Below are 25,122 nucleotides of genomic sequence, written 5' to 3' on the forward strand. Positions count from 1 at the left end.
CTTCCGGGCCACGTGACCAAACACTTCCGGGGCGAAGGGGCCGATACAGTGCGCCGGCGCCGAGCCGGAATGAGGCACCTGCGCTCCGCCCTTTACCGTAATGACCAATATACGGACGGTTGACAGCTATACCCAAGCCCTGGCGGCTACCGTAATGAACAGAATAGCAACCGCAAGAAAAGAGTTCTGGTCGTAATTACAGGAACATGAGCCTCCCCTTTTGCGGCCGACACCTTACCGTAATGACGAAAATATAAGCCTCTCCTTCTTAGGGCGGGCTCCTTACCGTAATTACAGGAATACCAATTGCTCATTCTCTAGCTGGTTTCGCTACTGTAATTACATGAATAGGAGCCGAGGAAGTGAGCTGTAGCTCACGAAAGCTTATTCTTAAATAAATTGGTTAGTCTCTAAGGTGCCACAAGTCCTCCTGTTCTTTGTGCGGATACAGACTAACACGGCTGTTACTCTGAAACCGGGCACCCTAGTAATCGCACCATGTGAGAGGCACCCCGCCACCTGTCTGTTTACAGTAATTACAGGAGCTTGCGTCCCACCCCCGTTTTCAACTTGCACTGTCATTGTGGATATACGCACCCCACCCCAGGGTTGGGCATTTTACCATAATTACCATCATACCAGCTGCAGCCATGAGCACAGCCCAATTTGGGTCCTCATAGTAATTTGGCAGGGAGGCACTGCACAGAGAATCCAGGTCTTTACCATAAGTGCAGGTATATGAGTCACAAACCCAAGCTAGGAAGGTACTATAATTAGCAATCTATGATCCACAGGTGCAATTTTGGTCTTCACTGTAATTACTGTAATATAAGCTGCAGCACCAATTCAAGTCTGTACCATAAGTAACAATGTATGGGCTCTAGCATGGATCTGTACCATAATTAACAAAGAACAGATTACATCCAGAATGGGGTTTGCACCAGGGTCCATGCAACAGCACCAAGGGCTTTGAGTCAATCCTCTACCATAATTACTGGTTTATGAGCCTCAGCTCCTATTGGGACCGGTACCATAATTTTGGTGTAGGCTGCACCCTCACCTTGGCTCTTCACTATAACCGCCAGCTTATGAGCCACAACTCCAGTGTATGGTCTGCACCATATAACCTGTACAAGAGCAGCAGCCCTGGTTCTGTTTTCCTTCTTAATTGTTTTATGAGCTGCAGCTGTACTCAGGCCCTCACTGTAATTATAGCTACAGACGTGCCACCTCTCATTAAGCTCTTTACCCCAACCAACCGCCCTTGCACAAGCCAACATTATTACAATTATGAGCTGCTGCCCTATTTTGGTTCCTTACTATAACTAGATGTGTATCCACCACATCCATGATTCGGCTCTTTAACATAATTAACTGCATATGAGTCAGTTTCCTGCTTCCCTCCTTACTGTTACCGCAGTTACAAACCTATGAGCTGGCTCCTCAGCTGATATTGTACTGTATTTACTAGCATATGAATCAACTTCCTGACTAGGCTTTTTACCAGATATACAGACAAATCAGCTCCCTATCTGATTCTTTATCTTATTTCCGGCCATGAGTCAACCCTATTTCTAGGCCTGTTAGTCACATTCTTTAGTAGGCACTTTACCATGTTTCCAGGCATACAACCTGTCTCCCTAACTGGCTCTGTACCCTATTTAACAGTGTGTGAGTTGCCTTCCAAAGTAGGATCTTCACAGTTTTTACAGACCTGGCTCATATCTGTATTTCCAGGCGTATGAGTTAACTTCCCACCTGTTATTTCATTGTCTCCAGCTTAACCCCGGCGGCCAGCGAACATTCATTCTCACCATAAGCCCGTCTCAGTGCTGTTCTTTGATGGGTCGCTGTAGAGAGGGTGGAAGGGTTGACTGGCCTTGGAGGATTTGATCTTTGCAACACTAGCAGGGATTTCAGCCCTGGGGCTGCAGCACTGCAGTGCAGAGCTCTGACAGCTGGGAGTCAGGGAGACATGGAATGGGAGGCAGAGCAACACCCACATCACTGGGCGTGTGGGGGATACATCGTCTTCCATAGTTCAGAGCTCTGACCGCTGAGGGTGAGCAGGCGAGACAAGAGCGGGGGCTCCTGCATCCTCAATGCCTCACCACTAGGGGGAGCAAGATGGGGAATGGGAGTTAGGGCGCCCACAGGGCAGCTGCCACCACCAGGGGGCACACAGGACCTGACAGTGCCAACCCTCATCCCCAAGGGGTGCATGGGAGGTCCTGGCAGCGCCCACACCTCATTCCCAGGGGGTGCGTGGGAGCCAGGTCCTGGCAGCACCCACCCATCCCAGACTGCGTGGGCCATAGACGACAGGAGGGCGGCTTCACGTGCAACATCTGTTTTATTATTATAATATATATAAAAAAACACTATTGGAACTGGCCGGATGCAGCCTCCCTCCCCCTGCCAGAGCTCAGACGCAGCATCAGTGCCTCCTGCTCAGAGCAGGGTGGGAGTTAAATGGGCGTGTGGGGGGGGGGGGCTGATGCCTCATTTAACCCCACTCCCCTGTGACCACACGTCTGCCCCTGCTCCCTGGGCAGGGGGAGGAGCCTGCCGCACTTGTTCATTCACTCGCACCCTTGTTCCCGGGTGAGGATGCGGCTGCTCCCCCCAGTGCAAAGGAAAATGAATTAATAATAACGAGAACGAACTAAACTCACAGAGGAGGAGCTCATCCATCCATCCGTGCCCCACCCTCCGCACTCATCCCATTCCTCGTTCCCTCCATCCTCATTCTTGTCCCCACACATCCAATTCCACTGTCCCTCCATTCCCACACCTGCCCATCAGAGGCGCTGAATGGCACGACCCCCCTCCCCCACCCATAAAAGATGGTGAAATTGCTCCACCTACACAGGAAGTGGGATGGCTAAAACAGGAAGTCACACCGTTGACCCGCCCTCCACTTCAGTCACCTCCTCCCCCCATCTCCAGTCACAGCTGGTCCCTCCCCAATTCCTGATTGGCTCCACCTCCCACCTCCCACCCCCAAACTGCCTACTGCCCCACTCCCCACCAAACACAACTAGTCCTGCCTGAAGTACATAAAAATGGTCCCATCTGTAACTAGCTCCAGAACACTTGCAAATGGCCCACCCACCCCTGCAAAGTAGCAATTTGCCCCACTCTCCAAATACTGACTGGCTTCACCCCATTCTCAACTGGCTCCACCCCAGTCACAGATTGCCCCGCCCTCCGATAGTGATCCGCTCCTCTGCAATTATGACTGGACCCTATCAAGTAACAAAGTGACCCCTCCCCTCCCTTCCCCAATAAACCCCACCCCCACCCCCTCCTAAACTACAATCCCCTTAACTCTGACCACCCTGGCAGCATTATTAGGAAGTAAAAATTGGAAAACAAAAGTTCTCCCTTCTTGATGATGCCCCCTAGAAAAAGGATTCAAGAGTTACAAAAAATGCATGTGTGTATGGTGGGGGGTTGGTTTTCTTTGCCACCTCCCACCCATAATTATCCCATCCATACCCATCTTCGGGAGGGGATGTGACCTTTAACCTTTGGCTGAAGGTAGACCAGGTGACCTCTTGGTGGCAATAAAGTCCACGGGGTTTAGAGCGCCCCTCGCTGGCTGCAGTGGGAATGGGCTCTCCCAGCACAGTCCACATGGTTCAGAGAGACCCCCCGCTGGCTGCGGTGAGAATGGGCTCTCCCAGCAAAGTCCACCTGGTGCAGAGCGCCCCCAGTGGAAATGGGCTCTCCCAGCAAAGTCCAGGTGGTGCAGAGCATCCCCTGCTGGCTGCAGTGGGAATGGGCTCTCCCAGCACAGTCCAGGTGGTGCAGAGCGCCCCCTGCTGGCTGCAGTGGGTTTGTTCCTGAAGGCTCTCTGGACCTTAGGGGAGCAGTCAAATGGGAGGGTGGCTGCTCTAGCCTAGGCACAGCCAGGGAAACTGGAGCCGAGCTCCCTCCAGTCCTTGTTCTTGCTGGGATTTTACTGGAAGACGAAACAGAAGGGGCCAGTCGGGACCCAGTCATGGCAGGGCACCTTCTGCACCCGCCCCGTCTCCCCACCATGAGTGGGGGTTCTGCGGGGTTACCGCCTGCAGGATTCATCTGCCAGAAGAAAGAGAAGGGGAAAATGAGTAGGGAACGGGAGAGGGGGAAACCCAGCAGGGACAGACAGGGGAACAGAACCCAGCAGTCCTGGCTCCCAGGCCCCCTGCTCTAACCCACTAGACCCCCCCAACCCCGACCCCCCGAGCTGGGTGTTGTAAGCATAGCAGCAGTGCCTGATGGATGTTGGAGGAGGGGGAAGGGCATGTGCCTGGCCTTCCTGCGGGGGCGGGGGGGACAGTGGGGGCCGGGGTAGGGAGCAATTGGCAAGAGCCGTCTCAATTGGAAAGGGCAGGATGCATCTGTGCCAGGGCTTGCTGGAGGCCAGTGGGCCGACACCCTTGAGCTTCCCCCATCTGGCCACTAGATGGAGCCCCAATGCCCATGGCTGGCAAAGCAAGAGGTTTTCCCAGGGGTGGGGACCTGGCAGCAGCTGTTTCATAATCACTTTCCCAGAATGTTTCATCATCACCCAAGCCGCTCCCTGCAGCATAGCGCCCCCTAGTGCTGCACCGGGGCACTGGGGCCAGCACTGACTGCCAGGGGAGAGCACCCCCTGCTGAACCTCGAACTCTGCTCCCTGCAGCACAGCGCCCCCTAGTGCTGCACCGGGGCACTGGGGCCAGCACTGACTGCCAGGGGAGAGCACCCCCTGCTGAACCTCGAACTCTGCTCCCTGCAGCACAGCGCCCCCTAGTGCTGCACCGGGGCACTGGGGCCAGCACTGACTGCCAGGGGAGAGCACCCCCTGCTGACCCTCCAACTCTGCTCCCTGCAGCACAGCGCCCTCTAGTGCTGCAGTGGGGTATTGGGGCCAGTGCTGACTGCCAGGGGAGCGCACCCTCTACTGAGACCCACACCCCGCTTCCTGAAGCACAGCGCCCCCTACTGCTCGCCGAGACTCACCCACGATGAGGGATTTGGTCCTGAGCACACCCGGCAGGCCGCGATGGAGAAGCAGCAGCTCCTCCTCTTCCTCGTCATCCTCCCCGTGGGGGCTGGCAGAGGCCAGCACGTCCGACTCCTCAGGGGGCCCAAACTCCTCCAGCAGGGACCCCTCGGATGGGTACTGGAAGGTGCGCTCCAGCTGGCTCTCACTGAACGAGATCTTCAGCTGCAGGGGAAGGGGCAGAAGGATCAGACCAATGGGCCCATCTAGCCCTGTATCCCGCCTCCGCCCCCTGCCACACTGGATTAGCTTTACGTCCCCGCCCCCCATTTAAGCGTGACTCTACAATAACTTATCAGTGCCCAGGGTCTTAGATCCTGCACCAGTGGATGAGTCCACAGCACAAAGAGACCCTACAATAACAAACCAGTGGATGGCTCCCCAGAGCACATGAGAGACCCTAAAATCATGATTAGTGTGCTGGGTCCCAGCGCCCACTCAAAAACTCTTCAGTAACCCCTGTGCCTATCCCCAGGGCTGAAAGACCCTACAGTAAGAAACCGTGGCACACAGCCCTACAGCTGAGACTCTGCAATGTCAAACCACTGTCTGCATCCCCAGTGCTGACCTGAGACCCTACAATAACAAAACAGTATGTGCATCTTCCATACCAAAAGAACCTATAATAACAACCAGCGACACACAGCCTGAACCCTGACGAGAGACCCCGTAACAACACCGCCTGCCGATTCCCACTGCTGACTCGATGCCTTACGATAACAAATCTGTGTTCATATCCCCAGTGCTAAAAGACCTTGCAATAATAAACCTCCACACACAGTCTTAGCAACTACAAGAGACTCTACAATAATAAACCACTGCGTGCACCCCCACTACTTACTAGAGGCCCTAAAATAACAAACCAACGTGCACATATCCCCACTGCCAAGAGACCCTACAATAACAAACCACAGCATGCAGTCCAAGTAACGCCAAGAGACCCTACAATAACAAACCACAGCATGCAGTCCAGGCAGGTAACGCCAAGAGACCCTACAATAACAAACCACAGCACGCAGTCCAAATAATGCCAAGAGACCCTACAATAACAAACCACAGCACGCAGCCCAGGCAGGTAATGCCAAGAAGCTCTACAATAACATACCACAGCACGCAGTCCAAATAATGCCAAGAGACCCTACAATAACAAACCACAGCACGCAGCCCAGGCAGGTAATGCCAAGAAGCTCTACAATAACAAACCACAGCACGCAGTCCAAATAATGCCAAGAGACCCTACAATAACAAACCACAGCACGCAGCCCAGGCAGGTAATGCCAAGAAGCTCTACAATAACATACCACAGCATGCAGTCCAAATAATGCCAAGAGACCCTACAATAACAAAGCACAGCACGCAGCCCAGGCAGGTAATGCCAAGAAGCTCTACAATAACATAACTCAGCCCGCAGTCCAAATAATGCCAAGAGACCCTACAATAACAAACCACAGCATGCAGCCCAGGCAGGTAATGCCAAGAAGCTCTACAATAACATACCACAGCACGCAGTCCAAATAATGCCAAGAGACCCTACAATAACAAACCACAGCATGCAGCCCAGGCAGGTAATGCCAAGAAGCTCTACAATAACAAACCACAGCACGCAGTCCAAATAATGCCAAGAGACCCTACAATAACAAACCACAGCATGCAGCCCAGGCAGGTAATGCCAAGAAGCCCTACAATAACAAACCACAGCACGCAGTCCAAATAATGCCAAGAGACCCTACAATAACAAACCACAGCTCGCAGCCCAGGCAGGTAATGCCAAGAAGCTCTACAATAACATACCACAGCACGCAGTCCAAATAATGCCAAGAGACCCTACAATAACAAACCACAGCACGCAGCCCAGGCAGGTAATGCCAAGAAGCTCTACAATAACATACCACAGCACGCAGTCCAAATAATGCCAAGAGACCCTATAATAACAACAGTCCTCCCAGGCAGAAGCTCTCTGGGGACCCTCTGAGGACAGTGTGGCCATGACAGTCCCGCTTTGGCTAAGCCTCTGGTGGAGGGCAGCCAGGAATCTGCCCCCGCCCGCACCCCAGCTGGGCACAGAGCAGAAGCCCTGGCAGGAGATAAACCCTGCAGGAAATGAGATTAGATATCCCTCCTGCAGAGAAAGATGATTCCCCAAGGGCAAGAGCATCTACCTTGACCTGCAGCTAGGCTGGGCCACAAATAGCGCAGAGGAAGGAGCAGGGGCCAGGCAGAGATGGGAGGGGGAGCCCTGCGTACAACAGTGGGATGCAGCCACCTCTGGGGTGGGGCAGCAGGGGAACAGCTAGACAGCGGCATAGAGTGGGAGGCAAAGGGGAATCCTGCGTCCAGTTGTAACCACGGGGCAGGGGATTTCAGGAAGGCAGACTGGACATGGGTTGTGGGGGGATCTGGCCAGGACACTGGGGTTCACGCCCCAACTCGGGAGGAAAGTGCCAGGGGAGATTTAATGACTGGGCCTGATCAGGGCTGCCATGTTCTATGCAATCCAGAAGTGGCACAGCGCCCCCTAGTGCCGCCCTCGGGTATTGGGGTGAGCACCAGCAACAGTGCCACCTAATGAGCCCTCATCCTGCTCCCCGCAGGACAGCGCCCCCTAGGGCCGCACTGGGGTATTGGGGGCAGCACCGACAGCCCCATCCCAACTTCCAGCGGTGTCCCAGTCCAGCCCAGCCCCAACCCCTCCTGCTTAGCATGATTCTAGTTTTAGCCCCTCCCCCACTCCGTTTGGTGACATGGGGGGGGTGTATCTTTGATCTTATCTGTTCCCGAATTGGTTCCCATGGGAATTAATCCCCCGCTAATCGCAATTAACTGAAGTCTATTAACGAGCTGGGGGGGAGGGGGAAGAGGGGTCACGAGGCCGGTCTGGGGAAATTGAGGGTGAGGATCAGGGCCATAATAGCTTCATGGATGCTCACTGGAGGTAGTGAGGGATGGAAGAAGGGCCAGAGGAGAGGTAGACAGGCAAGTGGAAGGCCAGGGCCAGGCTGAGAGGGGAAACACCAGCATGGAAAAGAAGGCAATGTGAGAGGGAAGATGAAAGATTGCATGGGAAAGACAGGAACCTGGAAATCCAGGAAGGGAGTGACAGTGGCATGGGAGGAAAAGAGGGAGTGAGACCATGGCGGAGGGGAGGAGAGGAAAGTCCTGACAGAGAAGAAGAACAGAAGGAGAAAACTGGGGAGTGAAAGAGAGAGAAGCAGAGGAGGGGGAGAGAGGGAATGTGTGACTAAAGGGGGTGGAAGGGCAAAGAAAAGAGAAGGAGGAAGTCAGGGAGGGAGGTAGAGAAAGGAAGAGGGGAATGAGACAGGAGGAAAAGAGGAATGAAGGACAGAACAGGCAGGATCCAAGAAAAGAACAGAAGGAGAAAATCTGTGAGAGGAAGGAACAGGGGAATGAAACAGGAAAAAGGAGAGAGGAAACAGGGGTGAGGAGTGGATGAACGGGACAGGTCCAAGAAAGAACAGAATGAGAGAATAGAGGAGGGAGGGGAACATGCCAGAGTCCTACAGAGACTGACAAGATGGAAGAGGTCGAGGAGGAGGAGGAGAAATGAAGGGAAAGAGAGGGGAGAGACTGGGCGATGGAATGAAAAAGACAGTCAGCGAGAGAAAGAGAGGAGGAAGAAGGGAGTGAGAAAAAGGAGAAATGAAATATGTCTCTCTGCATCTTTCTGCGGCTCCTCCCTTGTGACTCTCACATCCCGCCCTTTCCCTCCCCACTCTCTGGCTTCATCTCTCCTCCTCAGTCTCTCTCACGCTCCCCCATTCTCTCTCCCTGCCCCACCCCCCACAGCTGCCGGGCCCCACCCCTCCCGTCCCCCCCCAGCTCTGGAATGTGCCTGAGTCACTCGCTCCGCTGCCTGGCTCCTAAATAAGGAGTGAACAGGCCTGGTTTGGCCAGGAGGGGGAGGGGAGGCCGGGAATCCAGCTGCCGTCCAACTCTGCACAGCTGTGCCAAGAGCCTCCCAACTCCGCTCCGGCGTCCAGCACTACCTCCATCAGCGTGCCTGCTCTCCCCCCCGCCCCCAGAGCCCTGAAGGGGGGAGCAGAAACCGAACCCCATATCTACAGACCCCCCCCCAAGGCCACGGCCCTCCAGGCTGAGCTATGACCCTCCAGAAATGGCCTCAAATCTCCACACCGGGCTCACAACCTTTCAGACTGGGCCCACGGCCCTCCAGAAATGGCCATGAATCTCCAGAAAGGACCCAAGACCCTTTGGACATGGCCCCTGTCCCTGCTGACTGGATCCCACAGCCTTCCAGAAAGAGCCATGATCCTCCAGACTGGGTCCACGGCCCTCCAGAAACAGCCATGAATCTCCAGACATGACCCAAGACCCTCTAGACTTGGCCCACGTCCCTCCAGACTGGATCACACAGCCCTCCAGAAATGGCAATCTATCTCCAGCCTGGGCCAACAACCTTCCAGAAATGGCCATGAATATCCAGATATGGCCCACCGACCCTCCAGGCCACCAACGCTCTAGATCCAGTGGCATCTCCAATGCTTTCTCCAGATCACTTGTCTGGAGGAACCTTCACCCCTGGCTGCCCCCATCCCCCACCATCCAGACCTCCCTGTTGCTTTCCTCACAGCCCTTTCTTTCTGCCTGAGAGCTGAGGAAGGATAGATGGATAGGCTGGACACTTGGTGGCCCCTTGGAGCTGTAGCCTGAAGCCCAGGGCACTATCCCACGGGCTCTCCTGAGCTCCGGACCCTGAGAAGTGCAGTGTTGGAGAAGGTCCGGTATCCTTTCCCTGACCAGATCCCTCAATGTCTCTGTGGAGCACAGACGACAGCCCAGGGACTGCCTTGCCAGAGAGAGACTGCCTGGCCTGCTGGGGAGAATAGATGGCAAAACACACCAGCTAGATGCCTGGCCACACTATCTATATCCAAGCGTCCCTCTATGCATCCATAGTTCTGTCCATCCTTCCATCATTAGCTCTATCCATCTATCCATTGTCAGATCATCTTCGGCTTTATCCATCCATCCATGGCAAGCTCTTTCTATCTCTCCATCCTCAGCTGCATATACATATCCATCCCTTCATCACCAGATCTACCTGTGCATCCATCCTCAGATCTATCTATCTATTCTCAGCTCAACCCATCCACTCATCTATCCATTCTCATATCTCTCTCTATTTCCCTATCCTTGGCTCCATCCACCCATCACGAGATCTATCTATAGATCTCTCTATCTATCCATCCCCAGCTGTACCCAAGACACAGAGAAACGAAGGACTAGCTGAGTGCAACCCGCCAGGCCAGTGGCCAAGCGAGGAATAGAAACCAGGGGCCCCAAGTCCCACTTCAGGGCTCTATCCACTAGAAACAGAACTCCCCCCACCCGCCCCGGCCAGAGCCCCAGTCGAGCCTGCAGACCTGTCCCGCTCAGAGACCTGCAGTAAACGAAGGGCTAAGCAACCCCAGCCTGCCTTAGGTGGCGCTGGAGTGATTGTGGGTAGGGATCCCTGACTGGATTCCCACCCCCTGTTATTCCCACGTGGGGGAGCCATATTTACCCCTTCATCATCCGTTCCAATCACCCCCACCCCAATCTCTATTGAGTGGGTGGGGTGTGTAGGAGTCCCTCTTGTCTCCCTTGGTAATAGTCCCCTAAATCCAGGAGTCCTCAAGCCATTCTCCGCTTCTCTGCTGACAGCTCCCAACCCGCTAAGGGGAGCTGGCCCTGATTTGGGGCATCTGGCTGGCTCAGGGGCATGGGGAACAGGCAATGGGGCCTTCCCCCTCTAGGGGGCACCGGTTCCAATTGGAGAGGCAGGCTGGGCGCTGTTTCTGTCCCTCAATAGCCCAGGCAGGACCTTTGGGCCCTGGCCAGATCGGAATTAGCTCAGATAAGAGAGGGGCTATTTGGGGAATCGCCTCTAAAGCTCTTACACCAAATGGCATTAACGCAGGCTGGGCTCACGGCACTGTGGGGCGGCCTGAAGGGCTGGATTTGCGGCTCCACAGTTCTTTGCTTATCCCATAATATCCACCGAGTGCCCTTTATCCTGTTCTGGCCTGGTTCATAAGGTGTCAAAGTGGGTGGGAAAGGGTTAATCACATGTGTTTGGTGGGTGGGGAGGTGGGACGACTCAGGCACAAGAAAGGGTTGATGGCAAAGCTGGGGATGGGACCCAGGAGTCCTGACTCCCAGCTCCCCGCCCCCGCACCGAGCTCTAACCACTAGACCCCACTCTCCTCCCAAAACTGGGGATGGGACCCAGGAGTCCTGACTCCAACCCAGCCCTGCCCCCACCAGCTGCTGCTTTCGCTCTGCACAGCACTAACCACTTCCTGAGCGGGTGCAAGCTGCCCGAGGCTTTGGCTGACACAGGCCTCAATCTCCCCGCCCTTTTCCGTCCCACACGTTCCCACACGTTCCCCACTTCCTGTTTTCGACAAGGCTGCAGCACTGCGGGAAGACGGGGCAGGACTGGCAGCCCCAGAGGCCTCTGGGTAATGCCCACAGCGAGTACGGGGCAGCCCAGTTAAGCTCCCACCATGCAAACACACCTTGTTCCCTGCCCATGGGCCGCAGCCCTGCCCCTGCAGGGATCCCCTCTAGGGGGCAGAGGGGAGTTGGGGCTCTGGGGCCCGTTCAGCCCTCGGTTTCCCAGCTGAGGCTGCCAGCACTGGGGAGGGGCAGGTTGGGATGGGGGCGCATGCCCTGCTGGGGGTTGGGCTGAGATCGAAATATTTGCTGCATCCAGACAGGAATGATCAACTCCAGAACCAGCGCCCCCTAGAGGGGAAAGGCCCCCTGGGTCAGTCCCCGCCCCCTGGGGCCAGATGGGAGCCGGCGCCCCCTAGAGGGGAAAGGCCCCGTGCCTCAGTCCCTGGAGCCAGATTTCAGAGTAACAGCCGTGTTAGTCTGTCTTTGCAAAAAGAAAAGGAGGACTTGTGGCACCTTAGAGACTAACCAATTTATTTGATGCATCCGATGAAGTGAGCTGCAGCTCACGAAAGCTTATGCTCAAATAAATTGGTTAGTCTCTAAGGTGCCACAAGTACTCCTTTTCTTTTTCCCTGGAGCCAGACGTCCAGGATTACGAGGGCGAAATGAAGCCAAGATCCACGCAGGGCGTGTGGCTCTGGGCCAGGAGCTGAGGCTAGGGGTGTGAGGGCACCAGCAGCCGCTCCTGGGAAGCCTTGGGGTGGGATTATAGGCGCATCAGCTCTGGGGGAGATGAAGGGTTAAAGTGCCCCCCCACATCTACAGTGACCATGGCAACCTCGTCAACGCTGACCTCAGTGCTTTTAATGACTTCCTCTGGAAAAACCTGCCGGGTGGCTTCTGCCAATGGGAGCCGGCCCCCTCCCCCATCACACCCTGCTTGCCCCTTTCACCCCTCCCCCACCACACCCTGCCTGCCCCCTTTCACCCCACCCCATTACACCCCTTCCTTCCCCACGCCATCCCTTGCCCATTCATACTCCTTCCTTCTCCCACTTTTACCCCTCCACACCCATTCCTTTCCCTAACCCGCCACCCGTGATCCAGCGTCCTGGAGGCTGCAGGGGTTGCTCTGGCTTGGGTGAGCCTAGGGCTGTAGGGCTGGCCTGAGACCCAGCACAGACCTGCTCCCTGGGTCCTTCTGCACCGACAGCGGCTTCCCCTTTCCCCCAAACACACAGATAGTCTGTCTGCGGCTGTCTCTCTCACGTGCACAGCCTCTGGGGGCCTACGTCTTCCTCTCAGGCTCCCGCTCGCTTTTTCTTTCTCTCTCTCTTTGTGTCTTGCACTCCTCTCCCAGAGCCGGGGCTAGAACCCAGGAGTCCTGACTCCCAGCCCCCCCTGCTCTAACCCACTCAACTCCTATTCCCCTCCCAGAGCCAGGGATCAAACCCAGGAGTTCCTGACATCCCAGATCCTAGTGTTCTAACCCTCTAGACCCCACTCCCCTCCCAGGGCTGGGGATAGAACCCAGGAGTCCTGCTTGCCATCCTCCCCCTGCTTTAACTGCTCGGGAAGCGTCCCTCCCTCACCAGAGGCAGCTGCATTTCAGCAGGCAGAAGAGGCTGTAGGAGGGCAGGGAGATGATGCCCAAATGAGAATGTGCCCCGGAGCCCTGTCTGAGTGACTCTCCAGTTCTGAGCTCAGTAGGGAGGGATCCCAGCCCTGGCATCCCCTGCACACTCACCCCATGCCCCTGCTCCCGGCTCTCGGCAGTTTGCAGGAGCACGCCGGGGAAGGACAAAGGGATTCGGAGAGGCAGGCAAGGCCCTGGGGCCTAGACAAGAGCCACCCCAGACTCCCCAGCGTGGGGCGAGGAACAAGGCTCATGTCACCAGGCCTGAGCCCAGTCATTGACCAGTGGACCACCAGGGCTATGGGCCTCCATGAGAATGGGGAACAGGGGGTGGCAGGAGCTATGGTCCTGAATGAGCTATTGGGGATGGGGGAGGTGCAGTCCAGGGAAGAAAGAGAGCACAGATAGCAAGCACAGTTGGATGGAGAGAGGAATATTGTGGGAGAGAAGGGGTTGGATAGATAGATAAACAGATAGATTATTGTCTGATTTATATACAATGAATTGAAATCTCTTACTGTCCTTCAGTTCAGCTCCACCCACTAGACCCCACTCCCCTCCCACAGCCAGAAACAGAACCCAGGAGTCCTGGCTCCCAGCCCCACCCCACCTCAATACACTAGACACCCCCCCTCCCCTCTCAGAACTGGGGTCAGAACCCAGGAGTCCTGGCTCCCAGCCCCTGCTGCTGTAACCCACTAGACCCCATTGCTCTCCCAGAGCTGCAGACAGAACCCAGGAGTCCTGGCTCCCAGCCCCACCCCACCTCAATACACTAGACACCCCCCTCCCCTCTCAGAACTGGGGTCAGAACCCAGGAGTCCTGGCTCCCAGCCCCTGCTGCTGTAACCCACTAGACCCCATTGCTCTCCCAGAGCTGCAGACAGAACCCAGGAGTCCTGGCTCACAGCCCCACCCCACCTCAATACACTAGACACCCCCCTCCCCTCTCAGAACTGGGGTCAGAACCCAGGAGTCCTGGCTCCCAGCCCCTGCTGCTGTAACCCACTAGACCCCATTGCTCTCCCAGAGCTGCAGACAGAACCCAGGAGTCCTGGCTCCCAGCCCCACCCCACCTCAATACACTAGACACCCCCCTCCCCTCTCAGAACTGGGGTCAGAACCCAGGAGTCCTGGCTCCCAGCCCCTGCTGCTGTAACCCACTAGACCCCATTGCTCTCCCAGAGCTGCAGACAGAACCCAGGAGTCCTGGCTCCCAGCCCCACCCACCTCAATCCACTAGACCCACCCCTCCCTTCTCAGGACTGGGGACAGAACCCAGGAGTCCTGGCTCCCAGCCCCCCATGCTGTAACCCACTAGACCCCATGCCCCTCTCAGAGCTGGGGATACCCCCCAATCCTCCCCATCACAACCCTCTAAGCCTGCCCTCTCCCCCATCAGAGATGTATCACCACATCCCCCCGTTAGCCTAGCTGAGCTGGTTGGACTTAGTCTTTCTCTCTCGCGGCTCGAGGGAGCCCCATGGCCAGACTCTGAGCTGCTAGCCCTAGTGGTCACCCTGCCCCCACCCCAGGTCTCCACAGGTCAGGGTGAAGGGAGGCAGAAGCTGAGTGCATGGCCCTCAGCAGCTGACGTCAGCAGGGCTTCCTCTGCTGGGTGGAGTGAGGGCTCAGCCCCAGGGTAGAGCGTGAAGGAGGGAGGGACAAAGCAAGCACGCAAGCTGGCCCCATCTCTCCGGGCAGAAGGGCCGCTGCCTGCGTGGGAGGGATAAGCCGGGCGGAGATCCCAGCCACCCGGCTGCTCCAGACCCTCTGGAAGATAAAGAGCTGTTTGTGGTGAAAGGTCCGTTTGTGATGAAAAACCGGAGCAGGAATCTGCCCTCGAGGGGGTCACGAAAGGACCGCGCAGAAGGACGGCGCCGGGCCTGAGGCAGAGGGTGCTTGTCCTGGGGAAGGCGAACTGACCCGACTCGGTACAGATGTTGGAAGGTCCTAGAGCAACAGGCGCCCCTGCTGCGTTCTAGAGTGGCAGGGCCCCCGCAGCCCCATGTTCTGGAGCTGCAACTAACCCCCTTTGCTGCATGCTAGAGCCACAGGCCTCTCCACAACCCCATGTTCTAGAGCTTCAGCTCACACCCCCACCTCTGCGTTCTAGAGCGACAGCCCCCCCGGGCCCCGTGTTCTAGATCTTCAGCTCACCTCCCTCCACACCCTTTCAGAGGCCTCTCCACTGTCTCCGAGTTCTAATGCCTGTGTTCTAGACTGCCATCCCCAACCTCATCTTCCAGAGCTTCAACACCTCCCTTTCACTGCCTGTCAGAGCAACAAGCCTTCTCACTGCACTCCCGTGTGCCAGGTCCTGTAACCCAGAGAGACAAACCCCCCCCACATGTTGTAGAGCTTCAGCTCACCTCCCTTCTCTGCATTTTAGAGCAACAGGCCCCACAACCCCCTGTTCCAGAGCTTCAACTCTCTGCCCAGACACCGCATGGCAGAGAAATAGTGCCCTCCACTATATTCCAGAGCAACAGCCCGCCCCTCTCATGCAGGCTGCCATCCTTCCCGTGTGTTGTACAGGGCCAGACACCTCCAAAGCTTTCTAGAGCAACAGCCACTACGTTATAGAGCCCTCTCCACATCTTTCCACGGTGACATCAGTGGCATTCTAGAGAGGCAGCCTGACCCCACCACATGCTCTGAAGATGCAACTTGCTGTCTGTTCAATGCATTCTAGAGCAACCCCCTCCTCCGCTGCACGCCAGGCTGACACGTAGTGCGTTCTCGAGTGCTCAGCTGCCTTGTCCCATGTTCTAGAGCTTCCACTCTGATTTAGAGCAACAGGCCCCCCTATGCATTCCAGTGCAACAGGCCCTGCATTCTAGACCAACAATTACCGCCAATGCATTCTAGAGCGGCACGTGCAGCTGTCTTCTAGAACATCACAGCTTGTGTTCAAGAACAGTCATTACTGCTGGAGTAGCGATCATCGCTGTGTTCCAGCCCTGTTTTGTTGAGTAATTAGCCACTGGGTATTCTGGAGCGTCAGTCACCACACACTTCTAGAGTAATATTAAGCACCAGAGTGTTCTAGAACAACTGTCGCCAGAGTATTCTAGAGCTACAGATAAGGCCCTGGTGCTGCAAGTGCCAGCACTGGGCTCCATTGCAGGGTCATGGCTGATCACAATAGTCTGGAGTGAAAACCACGACAGCATTCTAGAGTAACACTCCCCACTTGTATTCTGGAGTAACAGTCCCTGCTGCAGCACGACAGGATGCTGGAGCCATAAACAATGAGGCCCAGCCCCTGTAAATGGAGGTCGCTCTGTCGAAGTCAGCATAGGAAATGGAGCCCAGGATTCTAGAGCAGACCAGCATCAGGGGGCGCTAGATTAGAGCATTAAAGGGCCAAGGCAAATGGTGGCATGGGAGTGGGCAGGTAGGAGGGGGTTATCTTGGCTTGGTCACCATGGGGGCACTAGAGCATGTAGGTTTGTGCAATGAGTCTTTGCCATTGCTCCTAAAAGGGGAAAGATCGGGAGTTAGATAAAGAAACAAACACATATGGGATGAGGTAGAGAGATGGGTGACACGGGGATTGGATGGGCGGGGGGGGATGTATAGGGACTGGATGGATGGAGGGGGATTTATGGGGATTGGATGATGCCCATTGGGGATGGATGGATGCATTAGAGAGATGGATAGACAGATGCATATGGTGATTAGATGGATAGACAGTTGTGTATGTGGATTCAAGAGAGAGAAAGACAGAGAGAGTGAGAGACATGAGCACAGGCAGATGGATGATATACAGACTGACTAGCTAAAATAGGATCCTATTTTTAAAAAGTATATTGACTACTTTAGAGCAAAGCTGTATTTATCTGGCAAGCATTACCACAGAGAGTACTGTAGTAGTTTAATACTACTGTGATCTGATACTGTAGACTACACTAAAATTGGTCTCAGTATTTATGAGTACTTACCATACAACACTGTAGTATTTTAACAGTATTGAGATCCATTACTTTCCCACCCTTTCAGTACTTCAAAGTATTTTTTAAAGTAATTGCTATGCAACACTGAAAAAATGTAACAGTATTTTGATCTATTCACTGGGACACCATAAAATTCGAAATCACTTACTATAGAATACTGCAGTATTTTAACAGTATCTTGACATAGCCCTGTAGGATATGCTAGCTCTTTGCAGTAATTTGGGACATTACTGCAGTAATTTAACTGTCTGTTAATCTAGAATACCCTGGTGCTTTACAGAGGTAAGGTGGGGGAGGTAATATATTTTATTGGACCAACTTCTGTTGGTGAGAGAGACAAATTAGTCCAATACCAGATATTACCTCATCCACCTTGTCCCTCTAATATCCTGGGACTGACCTGGCTACAATGACACTGTTGCTTTTACAAGTGATTTAATGCAATGCTATAGTAATTTAACAGTACCATTATTACTCTAGTATTTTACTGTATTTACTATGGAACACCAAAGTAATTTAGCGGTATTGTCATCTGTTACTCTGGAATACGCTAGTACTTTGCAGTAATGTTGAGTAACTCCACAGCAATTTAACAACACTGTGATGTTACTCTAGCACTCTGTAGTAATTTGAGCAATACTGCAGCCATTGAAGAGTCATACAGCTTATCACTGTAGAATACTCTTGCCCTTTATTGTATTTACTATATAATATGGTGATTTAGCAACCTGTTACTCCAAAGTACTCCAGTGTTTTTGAAGTAATTTTGAGCAATGCTGCAGCAATTTAAGAGTAGTGTGATGTTATTATTCTCGAGCAGTCTAGTAGTTTGCAGTGTCTTTGCGCAATGGTGCATCTAATGTTATTATAGCCCCTTGCTTTGGTATTTAACGTATTCACTATAGAATACCAGAGTAATGTAATCGTATTTTGATCCGTTACTCTCGAGTACTCTAATAGTCTGCAGTATGTTTGAGCTGCTAATCCAACAGTGCTATAGCCTCTTACTCTAAAATGTTACCATATTTACTATATAATACTAGAGCAATTTAAAAGTAGTTCCCTGTTACGCTCAAGTACACTATAGTCTGTAGTAATTTTGAGCAGTCTAACGGTATTATGGCCCATTACTCTAGTATTTTTACTGTATGATACTATTACACTAGACCCCATATTACTCACATACTATATTTATTTACTATATAATACCAGTTCAAGATGGTATTGTGATCGGTTCCTCTCAAATACTCTAGTACTTCAAAGCAGTTACTCCAGGATCCTCAAGTTTTTTTCTTTAATGAACATTACACGGTAGAAAGATTTTTCCAGCTGCCTCCTTGGGCTCTGTAGCCAGTGCTAGTGGGTCTGCCCCCCGGGCACACATTCATATCACCAGGGGGCATTTTTAGTGCCAGGAGGCTGGGCAGAGAGACTCTGGCTGCATGCTGTTGACGTTCAGCCACAAAGTTTAGCCAGGGATGCCTCTTGCCTAGCGACTGTCCCTGCTAAATGATCCCCTTATGAGGCAAAGAACAGACCAGCCACTGTGTGCATCTGGCCAGGGGCAACCCCAGACCCCGGCACGGGTCACATGTGTGAAAAGGCTTTTGTGGATCACCCCATTCCCTCCCGGTGCCCCCTCCCCAGCCTGGCACTGGCAGGGATCCCCGGTGAGAGGGAAAGAGGGGGCTTCGAGGCCCATCCAGCCCTCAGCCTCTCTACTGAGGCTGCCAGAGACTTTGGGCCAACAGGGAAGTGGCCTGGGGCCGAACAAACTCATTTCACATTGGGGCTGTGGAATGGGAGTGACAGAGTGGGGCTGGATCGGCGTCTCTAGAGGGGAGAGGCCCTGTGAGCCATTCCCCATACCCCTGAGCCAGCCAATCCCCCGCTGAGGCCAGATCAGAGCCAGTGCCCCACGAGATGGGAAGGGCCCCATATCCCATTACACTCCCTCCCCAAGCCAGCCAGTGCCCCTGCCCTGGGGCCAGATTGAAGCTGGCATCCCCTATAGGGAAACGGTCCCATATCCTGCCCCTCCACCCCCCATAAACCAGCTACAAACTCAAGCCAGGTTACGCCAAAAGGAACTGGCTGGCTCAGAGGGGTGGGGAATGGGATATGGGGCCTTTCCCCTCTAGGGGGCGCCGGCTCCCAGCCAAACCTGGAGGAATTGGAATCAACCACCCTATTTCCACAGTCCGTCCCCCGCCTTTCCTGCTCTAGCACCATGAGAACAGGGTGGGGACGTTCCTGGACCACATCCTTGTGGCTCCCATGACAACCCCGGCCTCCACCACGTGCCCTATATCCCTGGCCCACGAGGGCCAGAGACGCTGCCCAATGGGAGCTGGGCCCGGGCGGGAGGGCAGAGGTCAACCATGGCTAACAGCCCCACGGCTGGGGTTGGCGTCCCCACGTTGAGCCCTGTGTTAGGCACCTGAAGGAGGAGGAGAAGGAATGAGGGGAGGAGAGAAGGAGGGATGAAAAGAGGGAGGGAAAAGCGGGAGAGAAGCAAAAGGAAGAGAGAATGTGGAAAAGGGTGAAGGACTGAGCAGAGGAGGGAGAAAGAAAGAGGAGGAATGAAGGAGAGCAAAACAAAGAAAGAGTAAAAGGGGAAAGAGTGAGAGTCGCTGAGGCCGGGAAAGAATGAAACAGCCGAGAGCGGGAGCGAACGAAAGGGAGGGAAGGAAAGAAAGAGCGAAAGAACGGATAAAAACGGTGAGAGGCGGGAGAGTGAAAAGCGAGAGCACGAAGCAGAGAAAACAAAAGAGAGCGGGGGAAAGGAGGAACGCCAGAGAGCGAGCGAAGGAGGGAGTGAGGAGTGCGCTGGTACCTTTTTGCGGTGGGGGTCGTTCTTGGCCAGGCAGGATTTCGACAGGGACAGGTAGCCCCCGATCACCTGGATCTCCTCCGCCGTCGGGTAGCGCTTCTTCAGTGGTGCGCCAGCCGCCTTCTCGGGCGCCGCGGGGCCCCCCTCGCCCTCCACGCCGTTCTCCACGGCCGGCGCCGGCGCCTTGCGGGGATTGATGGTGATGGTGTTGCCGCTCCGGCGCTGCACGGCCGGGTGGGGCAGGGCAGAGGGGCCCCCCAGCTCCCGGGGCCCCCGGCCCCCGCGCCTCATGGCCTCCCCCTCGGCCGGCTCCTCGGTGCTGGCCGGGAGGGGAAGCTGCTCGCGGCTAGGGGAGGAGGAGGAGGAAGTGGAGGCCGGAGCAGCGGCAGCCTTTGGAGGAGAAGTGCTGGTTTCCTGCCGAGCCTCACCGGGGTCTGGGGGAGGGGAGGCGGCCGCCCGGCGCGGCACCACCACGAAGGAGTTGCGCGAGTGCAGACGCAGGCTGGCCACGGCTTTGGCCTGGGCCTCGGCATCCAAGATGGTGTCGGCAGGCGGGCCTGAGGATGAGGCGTCTCCGTTGTCTGCCCTACCCCCACTGTCTGGAGAGGCGACCTCTCTGCCCGGTGGGCCCGGTATCACCGCACCCGAGCCGTCGCCAGCACCGTCACGCCTCTCCGGTGAGGCGGCTTCTCTGGCTTGTAGGCCCAGCCCCACCGCCAACGCACCGCCACCAGGCCTGGCTCCCCTCTCCGGTGAGGCGGCTTCTCTGGCTTGTAGGCCCGATCCCACCGCCAACGCACCGCCGCCAAGCCTGGCTCCCCTCTCCAGTGAGGCGGCTTCTCTGGCTTGTAGGCCCAGCCCCACCGCCAACGCACCGCCGCCAAGCCTGGCTCCCCTCTCCGGTGAGGCGGCTTCTCTGGCTTGTAGGCCCGATCCCACGGCCAATGCACTGCCGCCAGGCCTGGCTCCCCTCTCCGGTGAGGCGGCTTCTCTGCCTCGCGGTCCTGGTGCCATGGCATTGCCATCACCCCTAGTTCCCCTTTCTGGTGAGGCGGCCTCCGTGCCTTGAGGCCCTGGCACCACGGCCAATGTGTTTCCACAGTGCCAGGCTCCCCTGTCCGGTGAATTGGCCTCCCTGCTCCGAGGGCCCGGCACCACCAGGCCAGGGCTGCCACCATCAAGCCTGGCTCCCCTCTCTGGTGAGGCGGCCTCCCTGCCCCACGCTTTGCCAGTGGGGGAGCGCCTCGGAGGGCTCTCTGGCCAGGCCTCGGACCTGGCTTCAAATTGGCTGCGGTAGGAAGCCACGGTGAAGGGAGGTGGCGAGGGGGCCAGGCCCGGCAGGTCGCGGGGAGGGCTGGGTGTGCCACTACGGCGCTGGGCCGAGCCGGGTGGTTTCCTTGCCACCAGGGGGCGTTCGTAGGAGCCATCGGCGAGGTTCTCGGTGCTGAGGGACCTGAGTGGGTGCGGGGGGGGGGTCCTCCTGGCCGAAGCGGCTTAGCAACTTGCTGACACGCCCGCGGCGTTGCTCCGGGAGCCCCAGCTGGCAATCGGCCTCGCCGTGGCTTTGGCCGAAGGAGTTGAGGTCTTCCACGCTGCGGCTGAGGGCCGATTTGACAATGAAGACTTCGCCGGCCCGGATCTCGGTCACGCTCCCGCCGCGCCGGGCCAGCAGCTCATTCAGGGACTCCACGCTGCCGGATTTGGCCTCGGCCCGCCGCTCAGCCCCCAGCGGCGCCGCTCCCGGCACCGACTCAATGATGATGACGTTGTCGGCCCGTAGGGTCCTCACCCCGGGGCGCTGGCTGTACAGCTCCATCAACTGCTTGGCCTTGGCACCAGCCGGCTCGGCCTCCGGCGCCGCCGTCTCCTTGCGCCGCTTCTCCAGCTGGATGAAGGGATTCTGGTGCACCGGGCCAATCTTCTCCTGCAGCACGGCGCTCTCCTCCTGGCCCATCCCGGAGCTGGGCAGCCCCACCACAGCTGAGGGGGGCCCTGCTCCGCCGCCACCGCCCTCCGGGTCCGAGAAAGAGGCGCCGGAGCCCTGCTTGGCGCGGCGGCGTTCGATGATCTCCCGCTTCCAGGCTGGCATCTTGGCCATGCGGTCCTGCTGCTCCCGCTCTCTACGTCGCGCCTCTTCCTCTTCCTTCCGCTTCCTCTCCAGCAGCTGCAGCTTCCACTCCGGCAGGGCCGGTGCCTGAGCCGACGCCATCCTCGCCCCGGGGCTGTGGGGGGCAGGGAGGGAAGTGGGGATGGGGGGAAGGGAGAGAGAGGGGGGCAGGCAAGGAGAGATGGAGGGAGAGGTGGAATAGATGATAGTTTGAGAGGATGAAAGGGAGGGATAGAGAAAGTGTCAGGGAAGGAGGGATGGAAGAAGAGGGGGAATGGAGGGAGAGTTTAAGAGGATGAAAGGGAGGGATAGAGAAAGTGTCAGGGAAGGAGGGATGGAAGAAGAGGGGGAATGGAAGGAGAGTTTAAGAGGATGAAAGGGAGGGATAGAGTGAAGGTCAGGGAAGGAGGGATGGAAGAAGAGGGGGAATGGAGGGAGAGTTTAAGAGGATGAAAGGGAAGGATAGAGAGAGTGTCAGGGAAGGAAGGAGAGTTTAAGAGGAGGAGGAGAGAGAAAAAGAGGCAGAAATGAAGGAATAGTTTACGAGGAGGAAGGTAAGGCCGGAGGAAGGGAGGGATAGAGAGTCAGGGAACGAGGACTAGTGGGAAGCAAGGATAGAGAAAGAATGGAAGAAGGATAGAGGGGTCTGAGGAAAGAAGAAACGAGGAAGTGGGAGAAAGGAGGGATAGAGAGAGAGCTGGGGAGGCGGGAGAGGCAGGGAAGGAGGGATAGCGGAGCCGGCAAGGGAATCAAGGGGCTCCCTGCTCTCCCCCGCCCCTGCTCTGGAGGAAGAGAAAGAAAGAAAAAAAAAAAGGAAAAGATGAAAAAAATCCCCAAAGTTCCGCCTGTGTCAGCCTGGCGATTTCCGGAGGGGGCGGGCACTGCTCGCCCCACCCGCCGGGCTGACAGCCCCGCACGCGGCTGGGAATCCTGGACCCCCATGGAACCCAGGAGTCCGGGGAGGGGGAAGGGACAACCTGGGTGGGCAATGGAACCCAGGCGTCCGGGTGTGGGGGAGGGAACCCAGGAGTCCAGGGGATGGGGGGCGGTGGGGGGATGGCTCAAACCGGGTGGAGGGTGGAACCCAGGAGTCCGGGGGGAAACCCAGGAGTCCGGGAGGATGGCTTAGGTTTGGTGGACAATGGAACCCAGGGGTCCGAGCAACGGAGTGTAAATCTTGGAGGGAAGAGATATATATTACCCCAGAGAGAGCTCAAATCTTGATGGCTCAGAGGAACCCAGGTGTCCGGGCACAGACGGGTGTGTCGGGGGAGGGGGGAACTTTTGGGTGGGGGTGGGTGGAAATTACCCTGGACTCCAAACCTCGATGGCTCAGGCAAGCTGGGCAATGGGACCCAGGCGTCCGGATGGGGGAGGGGGCTGGAATGAAGCCTGTCAATCAGCATGGAGAGGGAGAGAGAGAAGGGGTAGAATAATTACCCCGGAGGAAAGTAGCGGAACCCAGGCGTCCGGGCGGCGAAAAGGCGGCTCCTTTCGGCGCCGGAGGGTTCTAATTCTCTGCGGGCTCCTCAGAACCCAGGCGTCCGGGCGAGGCGTGCGGGGGAGGGGAAGGTTCCAAACCTCCTTTTGTCAGCGACGATCCAGCGCAGTGGGGACCCAGGCGTCCGGGCAAAGAGATCTCAGACTCCTATTGTCAGCGTCAGATTGCGGGGGATGGGGGTAGAAATCTCGGTAGGACCCAGGCGTCCAGGCAAGGAGCTCGCAGGCTCCTATTGTCAGCGTATTGGAGGGGTGGGGGGGATCAGTGGGACCCCGGCATTCGGGCAAGGATCACAATGTGTGTGTGGGGGGGTGTATGAGATCGACACCTCGGAGGGACCCAGGCGTCCGGGGGAATTTCCCGGCTCTCAGCGGCGGCTTCTCACGGCCCCATGCGGCTCCCCTCCCCCAGTCCGGTGGCGCCCTCCTCCGAGCCTTCCCTTGGGGGGTGGGGGGCCGATCCGCAGCCCCGCTTGGGGGGCCGGGGCGGGGGAAGCGCTGGCAGGAGGCAGCGGGGCCCTAGGGAGAAATCGCTGCTGGCCCAGCCGCTGAGCCGCCCGCAGAGCCGTAATCCCCGCCTGGCTCATCCCCCCAAAGCCTGGGAGAGGAGCGAGATGCGGCGGGGGGGTGGAGGAGGGGCAGGGGGGGAAGCTGTGGGGGGTGTCTTTGTGTATAAACAGAAGGGGACGAGGACACAATGCGAGGGGAGGGGCTTTGGTAGCAGAGTTGGGGGGGTTGGAGTGTGTGTGTTGGGGGGAGGGTCGGATCTGGACAGATGGGGGAAGGGGGAGGTTATGGGGTTGGGGGCGGGCTCTCAGGAGAGGGGGGCATGGAGGGAGTCTGGGGGAAGGGGTGGGGTCAATGAGGAGGGGGCTTTCGGGGAGGGGAGGGTGTGTGGAGTGGGGGGGAACAGGGGGTGGGTCTGGGATGGGGAAGGGTGTGTGCGATGGAGGGGTCAGGGATGGGGAGGGTCTGTGAGGTGGGGGGATCAGGGGGTGGGGCTGGGGGAGGGTGTGTGGGTGGAGGATCGGGGGTGGGGCTGGGATAGGAGAGGGTGTGTGAGGCGGGGGGATCAGGGAGTGGGTCTGGGGTGGGGAGGTTGTGTGGATTGGGGGGATCAGGGGGTGGGGCTGGGATGGGGAGGTTGTGTGGATTGGGGAGATCAGGGGGTGGGGCTGGGATGGGGGTGTTCTTTGTGAGGAGCTCCTAGGCTCTCTAGAGGCACAGGGGGCAGTTTTTGATCTGGGGATGTCCCCCTATTTGCATGGGGCTATCGGGGGGGGGGGGGGACACAATGATTTGAGGATTTTGGCTTGATCCCCAGAACCTCCAAGCACCCAGGGGATTTCAAGCAATTTCTCTGTGGATCTAGGGGTACAGATTAGAATAATAGAATCATAGAATATCAGGGTTGGAAGGGACCTCAGGAGGTCATCTAGTCCAACCCCCTGCTCAGAGCAGGCCAATCCCCCATAGTTGCCCCAGATCCCTAAATGACCCCCTCAAGGATTGAACTCACAACCCTGGATTTAGCAGGCCAATGCTCAAACCACTGAGCTATCCCTCCCCACCAGATAGGGGCTTTTGGGGGGCAGAATTTGGGTTGTCAGGGCTTGGGGGGTGCAGGATTGC

General features: G+C 56.6%; 1 protein-coding gene across 1 annotated transcript; it reads right to left on the minus strand.

Annotated features, from left to right (window-relative positions):
- Positions 1–3,029: 3,029 nt before the first annotated feature.
- On the minus strand, positions 3,030–23,628 carry PPP1R18 (protein phosphatase 1 regulatory subunit 18). The gene is given in 5 exon segments (XM_077833471.1): positions 3,030–4,086; positions 4,993–5,200; positions 19,887–21,356; positions 21,358–22,772; positions 23,431–23,628. Coding segments are annotated over 4 exon segments (2,433 nt in total). The 5' UTR covers positions 22,093–22,772; positions 23,431–23,628; the 3' UTR covers positions 3,030–4,066.
- Positions 23,629–25,122: the final 1,494 nt, after the last annotated feature.

This window comes from Eretmochelys imbricata, chromosome 14 (assembly GCF_965152235.1).
Source record: "Eretmochelys imbricata isolate rEreImb1 chromosome 14, rEreImb1.hap1, whole genome shotgun sequence".
Taxonomy (NCBI): domain Eukaryota; kingdom Metazoa; phylum Chordata; order Testudines; family Cheloniidae; genus Eretmochelys; species Eretmochelys imbricata.